This window comes from Musca autumnalis, unplaced genomic scaffold (assembly GCF_047663935.1).
Source record: "Musca autumnalis isolate F117 unplaced genomic scaffold, ASM4766393v1 scaffold_4, whole genome shotgun sequence".
NCBI lineage: Eukaryota > Metazoa > Arthropoda > Insecta > Diptera > Muscidae > Musca > Musca autumnalis.
Genome location: NW_027411977.1, coordinates 174,280,848 through 174,302,050, shown reverse-complemented (window position 1 = coordinate 174,302,050; position 21,203 = coordinate 174,280,848). Strand labels below are relative to the sequence as shown.

General features: G+C 35.0%; 1 protein-coding gene across 17 annotated transcripts in view; it reads right to left on the bottom strand.

Annotated features, from left to right (window-relative positions):
- Nucleotides 1-21,203, bottom strand: part of Pka-C3 (Protein kinase, cAMP-dependent, catalytic subunit 3) — an 89,072-nt gene that overhangs the window by 26,696 nt on the left and 41,173 nt on the right. For all 17 annotated transcript variants that reach the window (XM_073979794.1, XM_073979795.1, XM_073979785.1 and 14 more), the window contains 4 exons: nucleotides 5,716-5,884; nucleotides 2,189-2,298; nucleotides 1,819-2,064; nucleotides 1,559-1,740 (listed from right to left, as the gene is read on the bottom strand). In XM_073979794.1, the coding sequence (XP_073835895.1) occupies nucleotides 1,559-1,740; nucleotides 1,819-2,064; nucleotides 2,189-2,298; nucleotides 5,716-5,884 (707 nt within the window). The remainder of the gene's footprint in view (nucleotides 1-1,558; nucleotides 1,741-1,818; nucleotides 2,065-2,188; nucleotides 2,299-5,715; nucleotides 5,885-21,203) is intronic.

The window sequence follows — 21,203 nt, the reverse complement described above, 5'->3', positions numbered from 1 at the left end:
ATTCGCATTTTCATTGTTAGGCCAGATAGTTATCGTGCAGCCCTCGTATCAGAACATGGACAATTTTCCATGACTCAAAAAATTACACACTGTGTACTTTATTGTAGCAAAGACTCTGAAATGACATAACGTATCAAACTGCACTTCCAAACAAATAAACTCATTACAAATATCCTTACTAATCCATTACTTTAACAAGGGCATGTTGCCAGAAATAGTCGTTATTTTTTGGAGGGTATTGAAATATTTGCCTTGGACGCCAATATGTCTAAATATTTCAGATCTGCGTAAAATTCCTCGATATGAAATTGAACTTAGAAATTTTGGAAACACATGCAAAGTTGAGTTATATCGGGCCACGACTGATAGCTTTAGCCTTATAAGCACACATTTTGTCATTTCTTTTCGTACTTTTTCTGTGAATAAAATTATTACATCTTCGCTAATGTGACCTTTTAGGTTCTCTACAAATGAGTTATTTTCCCGCAAACATTGAATATCTCATTGTTAATATTTCATGTTTCTTTATTAATATCGCCATGTGCTTACAACTATGCTCACACTATTGTCTGTAGAATATATTGGAAACGTATTTTTCGGTCGACTAAACATTTCAATAACACCTTGTAGGTATTTTACTTGACTTTGTTATGAGTATAATTCAACATTATTATTTTTGTGTTTTAATTGGAATATAACAACGAAATAATTTAGACTAATTATTAGTGAGAAGCTTCAAAACTAATAAAATAATAATGACAGAAAATTGACTTAATTGGCAGCACTGGGAGAGGTCAGACTTTTTTATTATACAATTGAACAAATGTTGATATAAACGAAATGTGTGTTATTAGTGAATATTCTCATTACGATTATTTACTACGAATGTGTCTTTAACATTTTGACCGGACACTGTACAATTAATTTCAAATTTTATAAATCATGGCAAATTCTTGTAAAATAAAAATATTTTGTATACATTAGATGTTGCACACGTTATCCTGCCATGTAACAAACGATGAAATTGGGTGCTTCATGGTTTTTGATGGCGGCGGCAGCGTTAGCAAAAAATAAAACTGAGATAAATGAGAATATCTATTTTTGGTCCATTGCAATAAACACAATAATTAATTATAGAAATGATTTGTTAAATTGATGCATCGAAGTATTTAACATCTTTATGAGTAGGCCGACATATGGAAGCAGGTTTGAAATTTTGTTTTAGTTATAATATAATATACTATACTATAAAATTTATTTGTTGACGTGGATTAGATTCATAATGAAATAATGGAAATATTTTAAAGATTTTATGGCACAATTATGGTATTAACGTGATTTAAGCTGTTAAGAATTGTTTGAAAGGCGCCAGATTTATGTATATAAATTATGTTATGTTACAGTTTACTTTTGTACATAAAAACATAGCGCATATGTATTTATAATAACAAGTCATAAATATGAAGTCCATTAATAATAACCAATGTATATACACCATAATATGTATGTCAGTTTTAAAATGTGCACACAAATTAAAACCATTGTTTTTTATACTGACCTTCATGTTGCCCAAACGCTTTGTTCGATCATTTGTTAACAATTTCTTAACTAAGTCTTTCGCTGAGGGATCTATGTGACGTGGCCATTCGATTTTGCCTCCCAAAATCTTCTCATAGATACCAAATGGATTTTCATCATAGAATGGCGGATAGCCAACTAACATTTCATATATTAAAATACCTAAGATGAACAAAAAAATTCAAATAAATAAAATATTCTACAATTGTTAATGGATGATAGGGATTTTTAAACACCTACCCAAAGCCCACCAATCGACAGCTTTGTTGTGTCCTTTGGATTGTATTATTTCAGGTGCCAAATATTCTGGTGTACCGCACAATGTCCAGGTTCGATCTCGTAACTTTTTGGCAAAACCAAAATCTGTGATTTTCAAATGACCATCACGATTTATGAGTAAATTTTCTGGTTTTAAATCTCTATACACAATTTGCAATGAATGTAAATATTCTAAGGCCAACACAATTTCAGCTGCATAAAAGGTTGCTAAAAGTTCCGAGAAAGAAACGAGAAAAAGAGAAAATCACATTTTATTAGGATATAATTAATTGCCGAACAATCGGACGTAAATAAAAGTGTTCTCTCATTCAAGTGATAATTGATAACTTACATGTGGGTCTATTAAATTTACCGGCATTTCTTAAATATGAGAATAATTCACCACCGCAGACATATTCAAAAATCATATACAAACAACAATCATCTTTGGTGGACCATTCTCTGAAAAAATAAAAGAGGTAGAAATAAAATTATTTAACATTTTTCACAAATAAACATATTTGAGCATCAGAAGTCAATGACTTTATTATGAAGAAAGTAAATTAACCAATTTCTATTTAAAAAAAAAATATTTAAAAAAAAATATTCACATATTCCAAATTTCATGTCCAATTTTGTGTTTGGTGCATCAAATACCCCAATTCGCCGAAACTACATATATGTAGGAGCAATATCCAAATCTTAATTGGTTTCTACATAATTTGTTTAACATATTTCTAGACCAAATTCCGTCACAGTTTCCAAATTTCATCAAAAATTGACAGATGTAGCGTGTTTGGTGGATGAAATCGGTCGAAAATACATACATATATATGGGAGCTATATCCAAATCTGAACCGATTTTGATATAACTTGGAAAATTTATATCTAGACCAAATTTCGTTGAATTTGGACACACATAGCGTGTTTGATGAATTAAATATATGAAATCGGTGGAAAATGTATATGGGAGTTATATCCAAGCCTGAACAGATTCTCACCAGAAGCCAACTCTATTGCTTCTGGTCATTTGGAAAAAATGAACATCCTCAATTTTCACTAGGATAGGATGCGGCCTGTACATTGATGGTGGTGTATGTGCAACTGCATCAGTGTGAAAACCTGCCTGATAGGCTCGTTGATAAGAGGTTTCTATTTGTGGGTTTGTTTGGTGCCATCATTATGAAATGGTAAACACTCTTTCAGACTGCATTCCGGGTTCGATTTTACAAATGTTCAACGGTGACAAAATACTCTTCACAATGTATAAATTCTCTAAATGTTCAGACTCGGTTATAAAAAGTAAATCCCATATTATTGAGCAAATATGAATCGGAGTGCACTCATTGATATGAGAGAAGTCTCCCTTGTCTCTACGGGGAAGTATGTACGTTTGTACTTTTGGACCTCAGAGCGACATTTTGAAAGTTTCGAATATTCATCCACTGCGTATCCCTAACATTAGAACACCACTCTGGCGCCGCTTAACTTACCACAGAACGTCCTATTGCTTTATAGAAGGTCAACTGTCAGTCTGTGTGTTGAGGACCTTGATCTTGCCGCAACCGCTTAAACATGCTATCGAACGTCACACCCAATATTTTGGTCTAGTTTGGGCCTCATTTCAGTCGTCCAAGTGGTAAACAGTGTGGCAATAGATGTAACTGCGGATATTTTTATATTCTTCAGATGGAAGAACTGTACTTAGTCAGCTATGTCGATATATTTCGTTAATATACCATCGACGAACAACAACATCGAACAATCATCCGCATACGTTACAATATCTATGCCGTCTAAAAGGCGTTGAATTTCCGAAATGTGAAAGTCAAAAATTTCCGGAGATATAGCGATGCATGGAGGTACTTATTTCTGCATTCCACGAACGACTGGCGTCCACGCATATAGTTGATTTCCAAAGTTTAAAAAAACGGCTGGAGGGAAGTCTTCTCTATCTCCTCGAACAATTTGCCATTGTTGACGGTATGCAGTCAAGACAGTTCAGTCGCATGGCCTGTTCCTGTTCAGACCTCGACTGATATGTGGGGATATGGCATGTAACGCTGTTGTGGTACTATACATTTTCCGGAAACCATATCAACTTGTACACAGCTTCTCATCGTGAGGAGGAATATCGCATTTAGAATCTTCACAACTGGCGACAGAGGGTAAATCTGCATATACGATTTACCATTGCTGGCATCCCTTTAGTTACGAGAATAATCTGCCAATATTCTTCTGTGGCTTCTGGCACAATAAAGTGTTCAAGCAAGGTTGAAGGGAAGTCTCCTCTATTTCCTCGAATAGCTTGGTATGGTTGACGTAGGTCCAGACTGTTCAATCGGACGGCCTGCTCTGTTTCAGTCCTCGACTGATAGGTGTGAACATGGTGTGTATGTTGTTGGGGTACTGTGTATTTTCCAAAATCCATGTTGGTGTTGGGCAACTGGGAAACGGCTTTTCATCATACGGAGGAGTAGTGCCTCTACAATCGGCAGGCACGATTCGCCTCTGCTGGCATCCTTTTCTGGATTCAGAAGCGGGACCAGACTTCTGGTACAACATTACTATTGAGATTCCGTGTGGGCACAGCATTGACTTATCGTATATTGAGATGGCACCTCCTCGCTGAGAGTGCTCTCTTACGCCGTAGCAAACTCCTATTCAATCCGAGAGGGGTGCTCTATAAACTGCTGATTAAAATAACTCGCACACCTCCTCAGATTTGTCAAGATCATACCATTGAAAGTGACATCCGTTGTATTATTATTCTTTCCCGGATTTGAGAGTGTTTTAACCGTTGCCCACAATTTACTTAATATTGTAACAATTTTACATTGCTTCAGGTGGTCTATCCATTTTTATACCCTCCACCATAATAAGGAGGCTATAATTAAAATTGTCGATATAACCATATCTGTCTGTCCGTCCGTCTGTTGAAAACAAGATACAGCTCGAAATTTTTAAGATAGAGCTTTGTAATTTGGTATAGAAGTTTCTATTGCAAATGGGCTACATCGGTCCACGTTTTGATATAGCCCCCATAGAAGTACAACCCGATTTTCGGCATTTTGAAGGTTTTAGCCTCATTATACCACCGAAATGGTTAAAATTGGATACTTAGTCTTTGTTGTGGTATAAAACTTACCCCCAGAAATTTGTCGGTATATGTCCACGCCTTCATTTATCCCCCATAGAACGGTACCTCCCAATTTTCTGTATTTTTAAGGTTGTGGCCACAGCAATCCACCGAAATGGTTGAAATTTGGTATTTAGTCTTTGTTGGAGGTAAAAGCCTTTCTGACTGCAATTCGTCGGTATAGCCCCCATATAACGGTACCTCCTGATTTTCGTAATCCTGAAAGTTGAGACGTTAATATCCCACCGAAAGACTGAAATTTGTTATTTAGTCTGCCATGGGGTTATAAAATATTCTAGAAGAGAATCAGTATAGGTCCGCGGGTTTCTATATCCCCCATAGATGCGTACCTCTTGATTTTCGGTATTTACGTGTCTTCATTTTTCACCATTTTGAAGAGCACCCTCCAAGCTAATAAAAACTGATTTATTCGTTTAAAAGAATAATGTATCATTACCGCATAACTCAGACAATTGTGGAGATATATGGCGAACAATTAAAGCAACAGTTTTTAACCCGTTTTTGATAGGCTTTATTCATTGTGTCAACCCTACGTCTTTGTCCAATTAGTGCCGACAGAAGAAAAAATTTTATCAAATGGAAAACACTTCGTTTCTGAAGAATATATCATAGAAGGGATTTTCCTGATATTTACCACCCTGATATTAATAAAAACTATAATTAATCATTATGACTTCTCAATATATACCTCATTTTCTAAAATGTATGTATGTACTTACAAACTTATAACAAAAGGATGTCTAATTTCTCGCAATATATTCCGTTCATTTTTCACATGTTCAATTTGTTTCAAGCGTATAACATCGGCCATGGCCAACAATTTCATGGCACAGTACTTTCCAGATATTCGATCACGACACAAACATACTCGACCAAATGTTCCGGTACCTAAAAATAGATAAAGACACAAAAAGCGACCATTAGAATTAATTTCCAATGAGTAGAAGAGAAAAAAACGAAATTAATGCTACCGTTAATTGAAATGTGGTGAAATAAATGATCAAAACATACAAATTGCCATTCACTTTATGTACATCAACGCAATGAAAGAAAGAAAAATGTATTAACAATTAAAATGACCACAACAACAATAAAATATATGTACGACGTGTGATTGTGATTTGTGGGAAAAAGAAATCGGTCAAGTATGACGAAGTGATAAATCGCGAAAATGTATTGAGTGTAGTTATTCAACATTGGTAAATGTTTTATTTATTTCATATATAATCACGTGGAATTGTATTCCACACCGCTATACATGAACTGTTAAAAAATAATAATTTTTGGTAGTCCTTACAACTTACAAAGCAACGTTCAAACCCATTATTTTAACAAGGACATTCACATGAAATATATATTTTTAGAATATTTGATTTGAATTTACTTTCAATTTCACCACACTCCACAAATTTGTATTTTTCTTCCACACCCCACTTTTACAAAATAAACAATTATTTTTTAACTATTGGTAATGCAGAAGCTAGCATGTTTGCGGGTCATGTGGCTCCCATACATACATATGTGGATGTATATACATATAACCATGATATGCATTTTTCCAAAAATTTCAAGAAAGTCTATATATTGTATTAATGTCATATCGTCTGCTCCGTCGGAAAAGGTCGTAAGTCCCTCTCAATAAATTTTTCAGGAGGGAGAAAAAACATTCCAGCGCTTTCTGTATTAAAGATTTTATTATGGTGGTAAAGGCAGTATTTTTCGTTTATTTATTCCGCTTCAATACCTGTACTTTGTTTGATAAAATTCTGTCGCGTTTGGGAGATAATTGGATGTCTTTGGACTTACGACCTTTTCCTTGTACAGTTTTGTGTTTTTGTAGGGACTTACGACCTTTTCCTACAATTTACGGACGTTTTTAAAATAAAATATTTATACTTTACGAAATAATGTGGGAAGGGTATTATAAGTTTGTTTTGTTCAATATTCGTGTAACATCGCGAAGTATTCGTCGTAGACCCCCTCCCCGTGCCATTTTTCCATATCTTGACGAGATAAAGCGATCTAGCTATGTGTGTCCGTCCATCCATTAACAATTGTAATAAAACTCCAGGCCTCAATTTTGGACGAATATAACGAAATTTTATGGAGAGGTCGGGTTCCGACCAGAAGTGACCCCATTAGATGTTAGTTATGATCGAAAGACGTGAAATGGACCAAACCCACAATTTTTACCCGACTTTGTAGCTATCCTGTAGATCGCAGTAATATTCCGATCGGAGCGAAATTTTAAGAATGATTTGAGTTTGAGACAAAGCATAAGCTTCCAATTTAACATGGTGATCAGATAATTATTAGCGGGTTTAATGGACCAAAACTTTTGGGTGAAGTCTTATATATAAAAGACAATGTGTGTATGTTTCTATGTTCCGCATTGACTCAAAAACGGCTGAACCGATTTTTTTGAAAATTTCAGAGAATATACAAGGAACAACCGAGGTGAAAGTAGGCCTTATATTTTTTTGAATTTAGGAGGGGCGGGGGCAGGCCCTATTTTTTTAAAAACGCTTTTTTGCAAAAGTTATGAAAGTATCGGTCAGAAAATTAATTTTCGAGGAAACGGTTGTTGAATCTCCGACCCTAAGTACTTATTCCATGTAATTTTCAGATTATGCACAGGGATGTCCCTTGGTGAAAGTAGGCTATATATTTTGTTAAATTTCGGAGAAGCGGATTACACCTGTGCCCTATTTTTAAAATGCGCTATATATAAATCTTACGAACGATTCCGTGTCCCCAATCCTGGGTACATATTTTAGCAATAAGACCCGACCAGATTAAAATTCTAAGTCGGTATAACCATGACGTCTGTCCGTCTTTTTAAAAATAAGATACAGCTCGCAATTTTTAAGATAGATCTTCGTGATTCGGTATAGAAGTTTCTATTACTTCTAGGATGTTTGGTATTGACGCCTTTATATAGCCCCCATAGAACGGTACCTCCCGATTTCCGGTATTTTGAAGGTGTGGCCTCAATATTCCTCCGAAATGGCTGAAATTTGATATTTATTCTTCGTTTCGGGTATAAATTTGTCTTTATAGGTCCATAAATTTGTCTATATAGGTCCACGCCTTCATATAGCCCCATAGAACGGTGCCTCCCGAATTTCGGTATTTTGAAGGTTAGCCACATTGTTTTACCGAATTTGCTGAAATTTAGTATTTAGTCTACTTCATAAACGAAATGAAACCAATTGAAGTAAAATTCAATACAACTCATGGTGGAGGGTATAACAAGTTGTTATTGATATTCACTTGCATATCCCAACTAATTTGCGATGCAAAACTGTTTCAAGGGCCAGCAACGTGGACCGGTTAGGCTAATATTTAATATAAAAGATGACATGTTGTACTTACGACCTTTTATATTTTGCCTTACTACCTTTTCTTTCAATTAAATTTCATGATTAATTCCGTTAATGTACGTGGTTTCTTAGCTACATTGTAATCCCAAATAGTGTCCTTTTTTGTCTTCCCAAGTATTTCTGCCCCAACTCACTGCATCTTTTGTTTTTGTCTGCAAACCATGTATAATCTTCAGCATGAATTGTCTTCCTGCGTTTAGGAAGTTTATCATCAGAGCTTTCAGAATCACCGTGAAAACCATAGGGAACTAGACCCATTACACCATCGTCTAATTCCATTCCAAAATAATACTGCTCTTTGTTCGCAAAAACCATGATGTCTTCTTAGTTTAATAACATTTCAATCAATTATTATTTCAGAATTATTTAATAATATAAACATTGCATTTACCCGTCCGTTAGAAGGGATTACTTTATTGAATTCAGAATACAAACTAATCTCGTTATGTGAAGAAATGTCCCAAAAGAAAACACAAATTACCAGTTGATAAAGTTAAGTAAGATATACGACAGAAAAAACAGTAAAAAATTTTAATTTTTTTTACAATTTTTCAAAAATTTTTACAAATTTTTGAACACATACAGCATCCCAATTTCTATCAATGAAAAGGCCAGAAGTCCATCTTTCATAATCAGTTCACTTATAGGGGAAAATAGATTTCAAAATGTAAGTTTTCGTTGCAATATAGAAGTTATCACATTTTTGTTCAAAAGTTTGCTCCATAGGCTCCGCCAAATATCATCCGATTATCACCCAAAGGTGTAGGCTAGTTCTTTATATTGTACCCCAACCATAGATGACGTAAAACATTGTATCTGAACTACATTAGCTGTAGTATTCTTTTAAAGTATACATTTTCCTGTGGACTTACGACCTTTTCGTACTCAAATTTGTACGTTTTGTGGACTTACGACCTTTTCCGACAAGGGCAAAACATATAGAAAAACGCGACATTCTACCATTTTCTTTGTATCATACGACGTGTTTTGACCTGTACTATCATCCTGTAACAAAAACGCGATTTCCAAAAAAAGTGGACTTACGACCTTTTCCGACGGAGCAGACGATATATGCATATGTATGTATGTACAAACTTATTTGTGCACATACGTAGAAAAATAAATTAATTTCCTTTGTTTGAAGTAAAAACAATTGTCTCATATGTCACTAATTTAGCACACTTTTGATGGATGAATGAATGACAGGTCTTTGCGAACTTAAGCTATCCACGTCAACAGAATATATAAATATATAATATATATATATACTTTTTCTTAATTTTATATTTTTCTCCTAAAATCTTAAACATAGACAAATACATTAAACATTATTATTGTTCTTATTTTTTAAGACCTTCAAACTTATTTTATTGTTTGCAAAAGTTTTTTTTTATGTGAAGACCTAATTTTAAAAAATTTTCTTTATATTTTAAATAATCTAAATGTTGAAATACAAAAAATTGGATTCGTGACGGGTAATAATGTCGAATTATTAGAGACGAAGATGGCGGATTTGAGTGTGCCTCTGATATTTGCATAAACCATAACAGAAAAATAAAATAACTGAAAATATGGGACTTTCTAAATATTGTAATCTCAGAAGATAGGACTGACCATACAGATAACATTATTTTTTCTTTAACATTATGACTTCTGATTTTTATACTTGCCCACAATAAATTTCGAAAGGGAATAACCAATTACGTTTCAACTTTGCACGTCGTAATACTTCTAAGAAACTTAAAGCAAGTTTGACAATGGACAATGTCGGTTAAAAAATTCGGATTTTAGCAATTTATTTACAGGGAACTGAAAGATACCTACTGCCAATAAATAAAACTTGCATTTTATTCGGGCATGTTCTGGAATTCACCGTGTATCCATTTCACATCACACATGCACTTCACCTGTGAAAGCAATTGCTGTTCTGTATTTCACGTGAAAAGAGCTTTCATATCTCACGAAAGAACTTCGGAAAGCTTTATTAGAGCTTTCATACTTTATCATTAACAATGAAAAATATCAGTCTGTGTTGGCGCATCAACGAATACACATGCGTGTATTCCAATCGTTCCGACATCGTAACGATATCGGAAGCAAGTTTGGGACGATTTGTCCGATTTCGGATCCGAAATCGTAACGATATCTTAACGAAAGTTGTATGAAGTGGTGGACATAATTTCGGAACGAAATGTCGGAGGGAAATCGGATCGATTTCGGTCAGAATTCGGAACGAAATCGGAAGAAAATCCTTGGGAAATTCGGAATTCGAATTTTTTCCTCCGAATATTCGTACAGATTTTTGAACGATTTTGGAATAATGTCGTATGAATATCGAAGGAAAACATTTTTCTCTGACGCCTCTTTTTATACCCTCAGCATTTATGCTAACGAGGGTATATACACTTTCATACGGGCAAAATGTGCCTCATCGAAATAATGGTTTTAGACCCCAAATATGTTTGGACGAAATGTGTTTCAGACAATTTGGAGTCGATTGAGCAATGTCCGTCTGTCTGTCTGGTTGGCTGGAGCGCACGATAACTCTCGAACGGATGGACCGATTCGGTTCAAATTTTGGCTTTCGTAATATTTTGCCCAAACTTAGTTTAAGTTCGAAGATGGGCTATATCGGTCCACTCCTTCCGGTACCTCCCCCTCAAAGGTTCGAAAATGTTCGGAAAATTTGTGCGCACGATAACTCTGGAAAGGAGTAACCGATTTGGTCCATACTTGCCCATCGTAAAATGTGTACCAGACTTAGATACTGTTTCAATATAGACTCAATCGGACCACTCCTTCGGGTACCTCCCACACAAAATTTCGGAAAAGTTCAGTTTAGGGCCATCTCTCGAATCGCTCTGATTTTTGTTTTAGCAACTTGTATTCACTGCCGTCCATACGACGGTACAAGTTTCATTAGGGGCAAGTCCATAGTTCCTGAGAAAATAGCCTGAAAGTTGCAAAAAAAAACCCCTATGACACCGTGTGACTCTAGAACGGATCTGCGATTCGGTCCAAAATTTGGCCTTAGTAATATTTTGTCCAAACATAGTTTACGTTTGAGGATAAGCCATATCGGTCCACTTCTTCAGGTACCTCCCCCACAAAAGTTTAAAAATGTTCGGAAAATTTGTTCATACGGTAACTCTTGAAGGGAGTTGCGGAATTGGTCCATACTTTACACATCCTAATATATCTACTAGATATAGATCATGTTCAAATATGAACTATATTTGTCCACTCCATCCGGTACCTCCCACACAAAATTTCGGATAAGTTCACTTAAGACCTGCTATCGAATCACTTTGATTTTTGTTGAAGCAACTTGCATGCGCTGCCTCAATTACGATGGTAAACGTTTTTTCAGGGACAAGTCCATACTTCTTGAGCAAACATCCCGAAGGGTGTAAAAGCCCCCTAAAGCACCACATGTAGCGGCTGGAGATCCACTTCCATAATGGTCAATGTAGATTCATTCCTTCCTAATCCTAATGAACATTTTTGTCGGTTCAAATTCCCAATATTTTTCAAAACCCCTAAATACATACGTTTTTTGGGAAAAAAACTGTTTCAGTATATACAGGCTGAGGGTATATCTCTGTCGGCAAAGCCGACTGATACTTTTTTACTTGTTTATTCATAAATTTTTCTTTTTTTATTGGAAGATTGTAATTTCAAATGTATCTAATGGTTTTCACTGTTATCATTTTGTAGTTATGGTAGAACAATGTAAACCTTGTGTACGAATATGTTGAGTATATTAGCACTACCTTGGATTATTATATGTTGCATTTATATTTAAAATATTTCAAAATTGTATATGCGAATTTTATAACCAACCATTTTGTTTTTCGACAACAAACCAAAATGTTGCTTGTTGATATGTACAAAAGGTGGTTGCTGTGCGAAGGTAAATTTGTTTCCGACATATCGATCCGAATTCGTACCGAAATCGGAAGAAAAACATTAGCATATTCCAAGGGACATTTACATACATGTTGAATTTAGTACTTCAAGAAAAAATACATTTTTACATCATGTTTTGTTAAGAAAATTAAATATTTTTTTAAACGCTCATACAAAACAAATTAAATGTTAGTCCTATGCAGTTTTTTGTAGAAATTTTCAATTAGTTTCTTTAAAAAATAAGGATTCACTCAGCTCTCGCCATCAAAATTTTCGGTGTGAGGAATACACCTCAACTAGGTGTAAAGTGTGTTGCAGAACAGCTTTAGGTGTGTTCGATACACGTGAGGTGCAGAGGTGAATGTCAGAACATGCCCGATTGATTTTTGTCGGAAGGTTCATAGGTGCTAGTCGTATCCTTGAGAAAACCTTATTTACCTTATTAAAATTCCAAATTAATTGACAAAATCCCCCGAAATCTGCCAAATGTTAGATTCTGAGGAATGACTTCTTTTCAAATTTAGAGTTGGCTAAACAGACTGTTGCTTTTTTACCTTTTTGAGCAATCCTATCGGAGCTGATTTTCACAAAGGTTTTTACATGAGCATGGGTTTTATAAGCAACATATCCCTAATGATACTGTCAAGGAACGTATGATAATCAATAAGGAACGTATGATAATGTGGAATGCAGGCGTACTCCGAAAGAAGTCGAAACCCCGTAGAGTGAAATAGGAGTTCACCAAGGTGGTTTGATTTCTCCAGAAGTGTTTAACCTCCACCTTTCTCGAATGAATAAACTTAAGCCTACTAATTACTAAAATAACGTTTATTCCATTCAAATATTGAAAAAGGTCATACGCAACTAATTAAAAAAAAAATTGATTTCTTTGTTAAAAAATTATTCTTTAAAAAAGCTTTTACGACATTTTTATGATTCTCAGAATTAAAGAAAATTAGTGAGAAACAAATGTTATGTCAGTTTGGTTATCTCATGTGGCTCTAAATTTTTTCTTCAATTATATATCTGCTTACAGGGACTTCAAAAATTGCCCATAAATTAAAATTTTGAAATCATTTTGTGCGTAAGCGTTTCTCACCGAATCACCTTATAATAAAGATTTTATGTAATCTTATGTAGAAACTCATTACACTATGTTGCAGGGATATGAGGTTGTAAAAAAGTCATAACCCTAATGAACATATGCTAAGATGAGCATAAAGTACCCCAAGATTCTTGGGGTAACATATGACTAGACAGCGGAATCCTATGCAAATGCATATATGCTTAGGATGGTCGTAGAGAAAATCTGATTAGACAGAAACTCGTTTTATTACAAAATAAAACGCATTAGGCCCAGAAATTTTTGAATATTTTGCATATCGTGCATATTTTGACATATCTGTACATATCTGCATTACCATATGCAAAAATATATTCAAGGATTTGTGGTCTAAATATCCCACCGAAATGGCTGAAATTTGGTATTAAGTCTTCGTTAAGGGTTTGCAACTTTACAACTGATATCTGTCCGAATAGGTCCACGTCTTCATATAGCAACCATAGAACGGTACCTACCGATATTCGGTATTTTGAAAGTTGTAGCCTCAATATCTCACAGAAATTTCTGAAAATTGGTATTTAGTCTTCCACAACAACATTCCACCTGAAATTTGTCGGCATAGGTCCACGTCTTCCTATAGCCCCCATAGAATGATACCTCCCGATTTTCCCCGGTTGTGGCTGTGGTTATACATTTCTCTATTTTATTGACTTGTCTGAAGAGAATTTTAAACAGAAAAATTGTACACACAAACATTTTTGTACCTATTATTGGAATATTTGTTGCATAAGAAAATATGTAAAATGCATAAATTTTGCATATGCAAAAATTTATGCATTTTGCATAATTTTGCATATGTCATATGTTTCGATTGCAATGTAATTAGAAGCCAAAAATATACCCAGTCCAAAAATTTGACATGAATCGGACCAAAAATAGGGGTTGCATAAAATTCCGCTGTCTACATATGACAGTATGTTCATGTGATCAGCGCATGTCACAGCTATATGCGGCAAGCTAAGATGTAGGAACAAGTTCAAGCTCAAGCTATGCGGCACCAACGCGATGGAACAATATTCAAACTTATCAGAATGACGCCTTTAGAACTACAACAGGGTGCCTTCTCATATCATTAGTGGCCCATCTTCATGAGGAGACGAAATTCTTCCAATAACAAAACACGATGACATGCTCTGGTTACAGTACTTTCTCGGGTGTTACCGTGAGAGTCATCTTAATCACCATATGATGGACGCCCTCACCCACGCATGTCTGTAGGGATTTCCATGGTCTAAAGAGAGGGAGAGAGATGTCTAACGCTATAAGAGATCCTATAGAGCCTAAATCAGCAAACCTATCAAGCAGTTTTAAATAGCATTCACACAGACGAATTCGCATATTACATAAACAATTATCGTGTGAATGCGGTCCTCAGAGTGCATTCCACATTTATAGGAATTGAAGAAAATCAATGGGTCGTTTAAATTCCTATAGGGCAAGGATTGATGACACCGTGCAAAACATCTGCTCAGCATGTGGTACAGGCTCGCACTACAAACTGCACATTGTCCTACAAAACCTACTCAACTAACTCTAAAAGCTTTGTGGTAATAATAAATCGAAACAGCTACATTCCAAGACCAGGAGATGGAGCTAGATTAACCTGGACAAAGAATAGTCCAGTTTCAAACGCTATCAAGAAGAGACAACGTGGCAATTGTTGAAGCACCACCGAGTGAATGGAGTCGCATCATCCAGAAGATACACGTCATTGGACGTTTAAAATTTCTTCAGTCCACTGCCGAAGAGCGGCAGAAAGGACCGCTCTAATTGATATAGAGCATAATAGGTCATTTAGATATGACATCATTAGCCCGATTTATCCCATTATCAGGTTTTATTTGCTAAATCCGTCCAAAATCTACCAGATTTCCCATACAAAAATAAATCCACGTATTGAGTGGATTTGTTTTAAATCCGGCATAAATCCTTGTATACAACTCTGTTTTATGCAACATGTTGCTAGAAAATACAAAAAGTTGCAAACTGGCACATGTAACAAGGTAGATGAATCGGTGAATTGTTATAACAAAAATAAAATAATTCATTTTTTGCTCATTAGTTAGCATTAGTAGCATAATGTGCTAATATATTCAATATTAAACAATAAATTTGTAATTTGCCGTATGTTTTTTTGCGACGATGGGCTGATGCATATACCTTGGTAATTGTGCTATGAACAAAAATCAGCTGACTGTCATTTAAATCCTCCAAAGGTATATCTAAATGCAATGAGATTTTTACTGTATTTATTAAATCAACTTCCTGCATATGTCCCACATAAAACAAACAATTCAGGCAAATCTAACAAAACTTCGGGAAGAGTACGAGCGGTGCAGAAAAAGCAAAACGTTGATATATCTAAAGGAATTTAGTTATCTGCGTTCAAATTGAAAGATGGTAATGCTCAAACAATAGCAGAATCTCTCCGAAATGTCTTAGATGAGTTCAACCCTTGGGGTAGATCCCCAGGTGACGGTTGTTGCCGCTACAACAAGCGTGAATACTAGAAAAAAGATAGGCGTTGTAGTTTGACTGCAGCAAATGCTCGAAGAGAAAGCTTACCTCGCACCCAAGATTGCGTCCTTCGATTTTTCATGGACGATGAGCTCCCTGTGTCGGCTAAATCACCAAACATCGAATACTTCTTTGTGCAAGATTTGTCTATGATCAATTGAAAGTATGGCTCAGCAATAATAAACTGATTAAGACGACTGGCGGCTGGATCACTTTTGTAAACTTAAAACAGATTCCAAACATCTCTAATGTACCATTCTAACTTTTATCACGTTTATTCTGATGTCTGCAACCCGAAACAGGTTGCGTAAAGCGGGGTACACACGATCAGTTTTGACTGTCAGTTTTGCTCAACTAATCGGTTGCTTGCCAGTGTGGTCGTTCATTTTTGTCAGTCATCAGGCAACCGCAATATATTTTGTGGTGGCTGGACGGTTGGACAGTTATCGATAATTCCGAAAAATCGACAGTCAAAACTGATCGTGTGTACCCCGTTTAAATCTGTTCATTCATTTCTTACTCATGGGCTGATCATCGACAATTGACTACCAATTCCTCGCCAAAGATTTAGAAGAACTATATGTTGTTGTTGTAGCAGCATAGGAACCTACGTATAAGTAAAGGTTTGATGCTGGGTTGGCAGCTGCTGGCCGAAACACTATGGTTTCGGGTCAATTCGGTACGAAAGAACACGCTGCTGCGGGATTGATGAATTATCTATAGTTGTGAATGACAGCCCAAAAGCTCTCAAATGCTTGAATACTCCTCCATAAAGTAATAAAGGGATACGTGGTTGTAAAAAAGTCATAACCCTAATGAACACGTACGTGTTCCTATAAGTAACTGACTTCATTCGTTTATTGATAGACCGGCTACATAATTTGGGTCGTATAGTTTGTTTGATGTTTGACCAGTTGCTTTGGTGCTTAATGAAACCCAACAGAAATGAGCACAAATAATAAACATTTGTTTTTGGACTTGGAACCATGTGGCTTATAGAAGTATTATAAATAGCTATGAATGTACAATGTAGTAGAAAAATTGTAATTAAGGAAATGGTTCAGTGATCTTTTTGCGTTTTTTTTTTCTTTTTTGTAGCTAAAGAACTTTACAAAACTGAAGCCAATTAATCATATTTTCTTTGTTAATTTATCACATTTAAAAAGGCCATCATAGTTGACGGGCATATGTAGAATATTTGTTTTGCTATTTTAAAGGAATTTGCTTAAAAACATTGTATATATTTCTATATATAGAATTCTGATGATTCGTAATACAAGGGGTCGGTAATTTATGGGGGTAAAATACTAAGCAACAATTTATCGGGGTACGAACTATCGCTATTCTACTCTATACATGCATGTATATTTATTGGTTCTTAATATTCTTTATTTCTCTGCCTGTAAAACATTCAACAGCCACAAATGAAAAATGAAAATTATATCGCTTATAAAATATTTCCGATAATTCCGAATTATTACTTATTTACGCAAATGATCCAATTGTTATGAAAGTACATTGCTCCAGACGACTTTGGGTCTGTGTTCCGTGAGAAATAGCAAGTGAACGAACGAATAATCGATAATTTATTACAACATTGTAGAAAAATGTTATTTAATATTTTATGGCAAGCCAATTACGCGAGAGAACAAAACTGCAAAAAACATGTTTCTATTTCTATTAAATAATAATTGCAATTAATGTCAAAATACAAATCGTAAATATGTTTGAACTGCACACATTAAACAGATTTCCTACAAATCGAACCAAACTTTTGGTAAATTTATTGTGGAAAATAATTGCCTAATTGCATCTTTACTATTTTGTTCATAATGAAGTGCTTCTAATAATATTTCGAATACAGTTTCGAATTCATGTTCATCCATCGGAGACCATAAACTTCACACATGAACAACATCATCGAAAAGGCATTAGCTCACTCAATTGATGGCAATTCAAGGCTGAGAAAATTTGGTTAAACGAAATACAATACAATTCAGCTCAATGTTGTTTTTGTATTTGTTGTTAAAAAATCATTTAATTTCCACTTCAGTCATGACAAAGAGGAATTATTGAACATTTTATTGAAAAAACATTACTTTTGTTATACGAAGATAATAATGATTAAACGTGATTGAATACATACAGTGTTTTCTTTGTTTTGTACATAATTTCAAGGGAAATTGAAAAGAAAATTTGCATGAAATGAAAGAGAAATTTTCCTAACCAATTACCATGGTGGTCAGAAAGCAATCAGCTTTGAAAAATGTAATTCATATTTACGAAAAAAAAATTCGAATAAAATGAATCATGGCTTGACGAGGTTCATGTGAACCCATAGTTCTTCAGGGTTGGAAGTTGGGGTTGATAAATGCCAAAGTTCAGGATTTGTTTAAGTTCCTCTTAATAGCAAGTAGACACATGATAACCTGTGATAGCACCCTAAGTAGAGCTTTCAATCTTGGATTAACGAGATTTTTAAGATAAGGTGATTTGTAAGCACTGGAGGATGTGCTTGAAAATTATAACGTAATATTACCGCCATATAGCGCGACAAGGTATGACCACATGGCACAGTGGTTTTGAGCCATTGGCCAAAACTAAAAAACTGAATGTCAAATTGTTGGTATAACATTTGGCAACTCTGACAGCTATGACAGAATTTTTAAAAATATATTTTGTGTCATTCGAATGCGTTCTTCTTAAGAATAGCTCCAAAAGTTGGAACATTTGACTAATTTTACACTTACAATTTACGTGCAAATAAATATATTCAAAATATCGCGAAACTAATACGTATTGCAAAATATTACAAGGGAATTTGAATGATGAGGTAATAGCTTATTATACCCTATACCACAATGTGGAAAAGGGTATTATAAGTTTGTTTTGGTAAAAATTCATGTAACACCGCGAAATATTCGTCGGAGACCCCCAATGTGGCATACCAATCTTCATATCTCGACGAGATGAAGCGATTTTGAGATGTGTGTCCGTCCGTCCGTCCGTCTGTCCATTATAAATTGTAAACACGCTCCAGGCCGCAATTATGGACCGATCGTCACGAAATGTTGTATGGAGGTCGGGTTCAGATCAGAATAGAATATTGATCGTGAAATATTTAGCGGGTGAAATGGACCAAAAACATAATATTTATGCAATTTTCTAGCGGCTCTGTAGGTCTCAATAATAGTCCGATCAACGCGTAATTTTAAATAAGGTAAGAGTATATCACAAAGGAGAAGCTTGCAATTTGAGATGGCGATCGCATAATATTTAGAGGGTTAAGTGGACCAAAACTTTTGTGTGAAAATGTTTAATATACAGCTTATATCTTCATTCCTGGAAGTGGCATTCCGGACAAGTGAGATATACTTGAAAGTGGAACGCTTGACCTTTCAATTGATGCCAATTATGTTGGTGTGCATGATCAGATAACAGAGTTACAGACCAATATATTCCGTTATTTGTTTGTAGTGTAATAATAAACTCGCTAGAAGTCGCAATTATACATCAATAGTCACGAAATTTTGCACCGGGTAAGAGTATAGTCCAAAAAGATGCCTACAATTTTGAATGATGATCTGATATTCTTTAGCGGGTGAAATGGACCATTACTTTTGTATGAAAAATATAAAAATTTTATTTTTGGTCGATATTTGAATTCCTTGAGGACATATATATTTCGCAAAGTAGCCTACATATGGAAAAAAACTACTGACCTTTCCTCTGATGTAAATTGCAACAAAGGGTTGCTAGATAACGGGCCTACTGCCTAATATATATTGGGTTCTGTGTAGAGAACCACATTTTTATCCCATGCTACATATTGTCTCTCCAAAAGTTTATGTAACACCACGAAATATTCGTCCTAGACCCCTTATTTGGTATGCCAAAATTCATATCTCGACGAGATAAAGCGATTTAGCGATGTGTGTCCGTCCATTAAAAATTGTAAACAAGCTTAAGGCCGCAATTATGGACCGATTGTAACGAATTTTTTAAGGAGGATGGGTTCGGGCCAGAATAGAAATGATTAGTTTTTGGTGATGATCGTGAAATGTTCAGGAGATGAAATGGACCAAAAACAAAATGTTAACCAATTTTGTAGCGGCTCTGTAGGTCAAAATAATAACCCCCAAAATTTTAAACAAAGTTTGAGTTTATAATGAAGATGAAGCGTACAAACCAACGTGAAGATCAGATAATACTTAGCGGGTTTAATGGACTGAAACTTTTGTGTGAAATTGGTAAAAATTTCAATAACGTAGCGGTTAAACATCGGAAGTAGTAGTACTACATAAGTGGGTTTCATTACATTTTAGTTTGTGTGAACCAAATTTTCCTTTCCTGCTACAAAAATGTCTTTGTCATCCTAGATAACTTTTTGGTTTTGGTCATAGGTATTATACATTACATCTCTGATATTTGATAATTAAATTTCCACAATCATTGAAAAGAAGTTCCGTGGAGAACGATTGTCCAGGGAAAGTGGTATAGGGTATCCCATGGTCGGCTCCGTCCGACTATAGACTTTTCTTACTTGTTTTTTTTTTTTTTTTAATAGTGTTTTAATGGTTTGTGGAATTCCAGTTAGCAGTATGTTTTCTTAGTGTGTTTTTAGTGACAATTAGATCATATACTTAAATTTGATTTAAGGTTTTAGTCATGATGCCCACCTCGGGATTGATTTTCCAATGTATGTCTTGGGTTTCATATTATCCAGTATTAATATGAGCTGCCATCTAATGTTACAGTCTAAAGCTGCCGTAGAATATGGTTTCTATAGATATGTTAGGGTACAATTTGTTATTCTACCATGTATGTTATCATAATTGGCATCTGTGGAAAGGCCAAGAATTCTTTTTACAAATATGACACTGGAAATAATTTTGGCAACTTTCTCCACTCAAGTGGATCCACTATGCATGCCCTTCAATAACAATAAACAAAATTAATGAATGATGGTAGAAAACATCGATTAGGGTCACTTATATCAAAGCTGCTCAAAGGGCGCCCTTCTGCTGTCGGTGTGTGTCAATTTACTCACTCACACAATTAAAAAAGAGAGCTTTTGTTTTTGAAATGAAAATTTTCAATACACAATTTTTTTTTCCATTACACAAGACAACCCAACAAACCAACATTACTCGAAAAAAACATCATATTTGAATTATAAATTCATGTGTAGCCACTGGAGAATAAACGAAACTTGATTCTCTTGAAAATAATGAATGTTTATGGTAATTATTAGCTTATCCGTGTAATTAAAGAA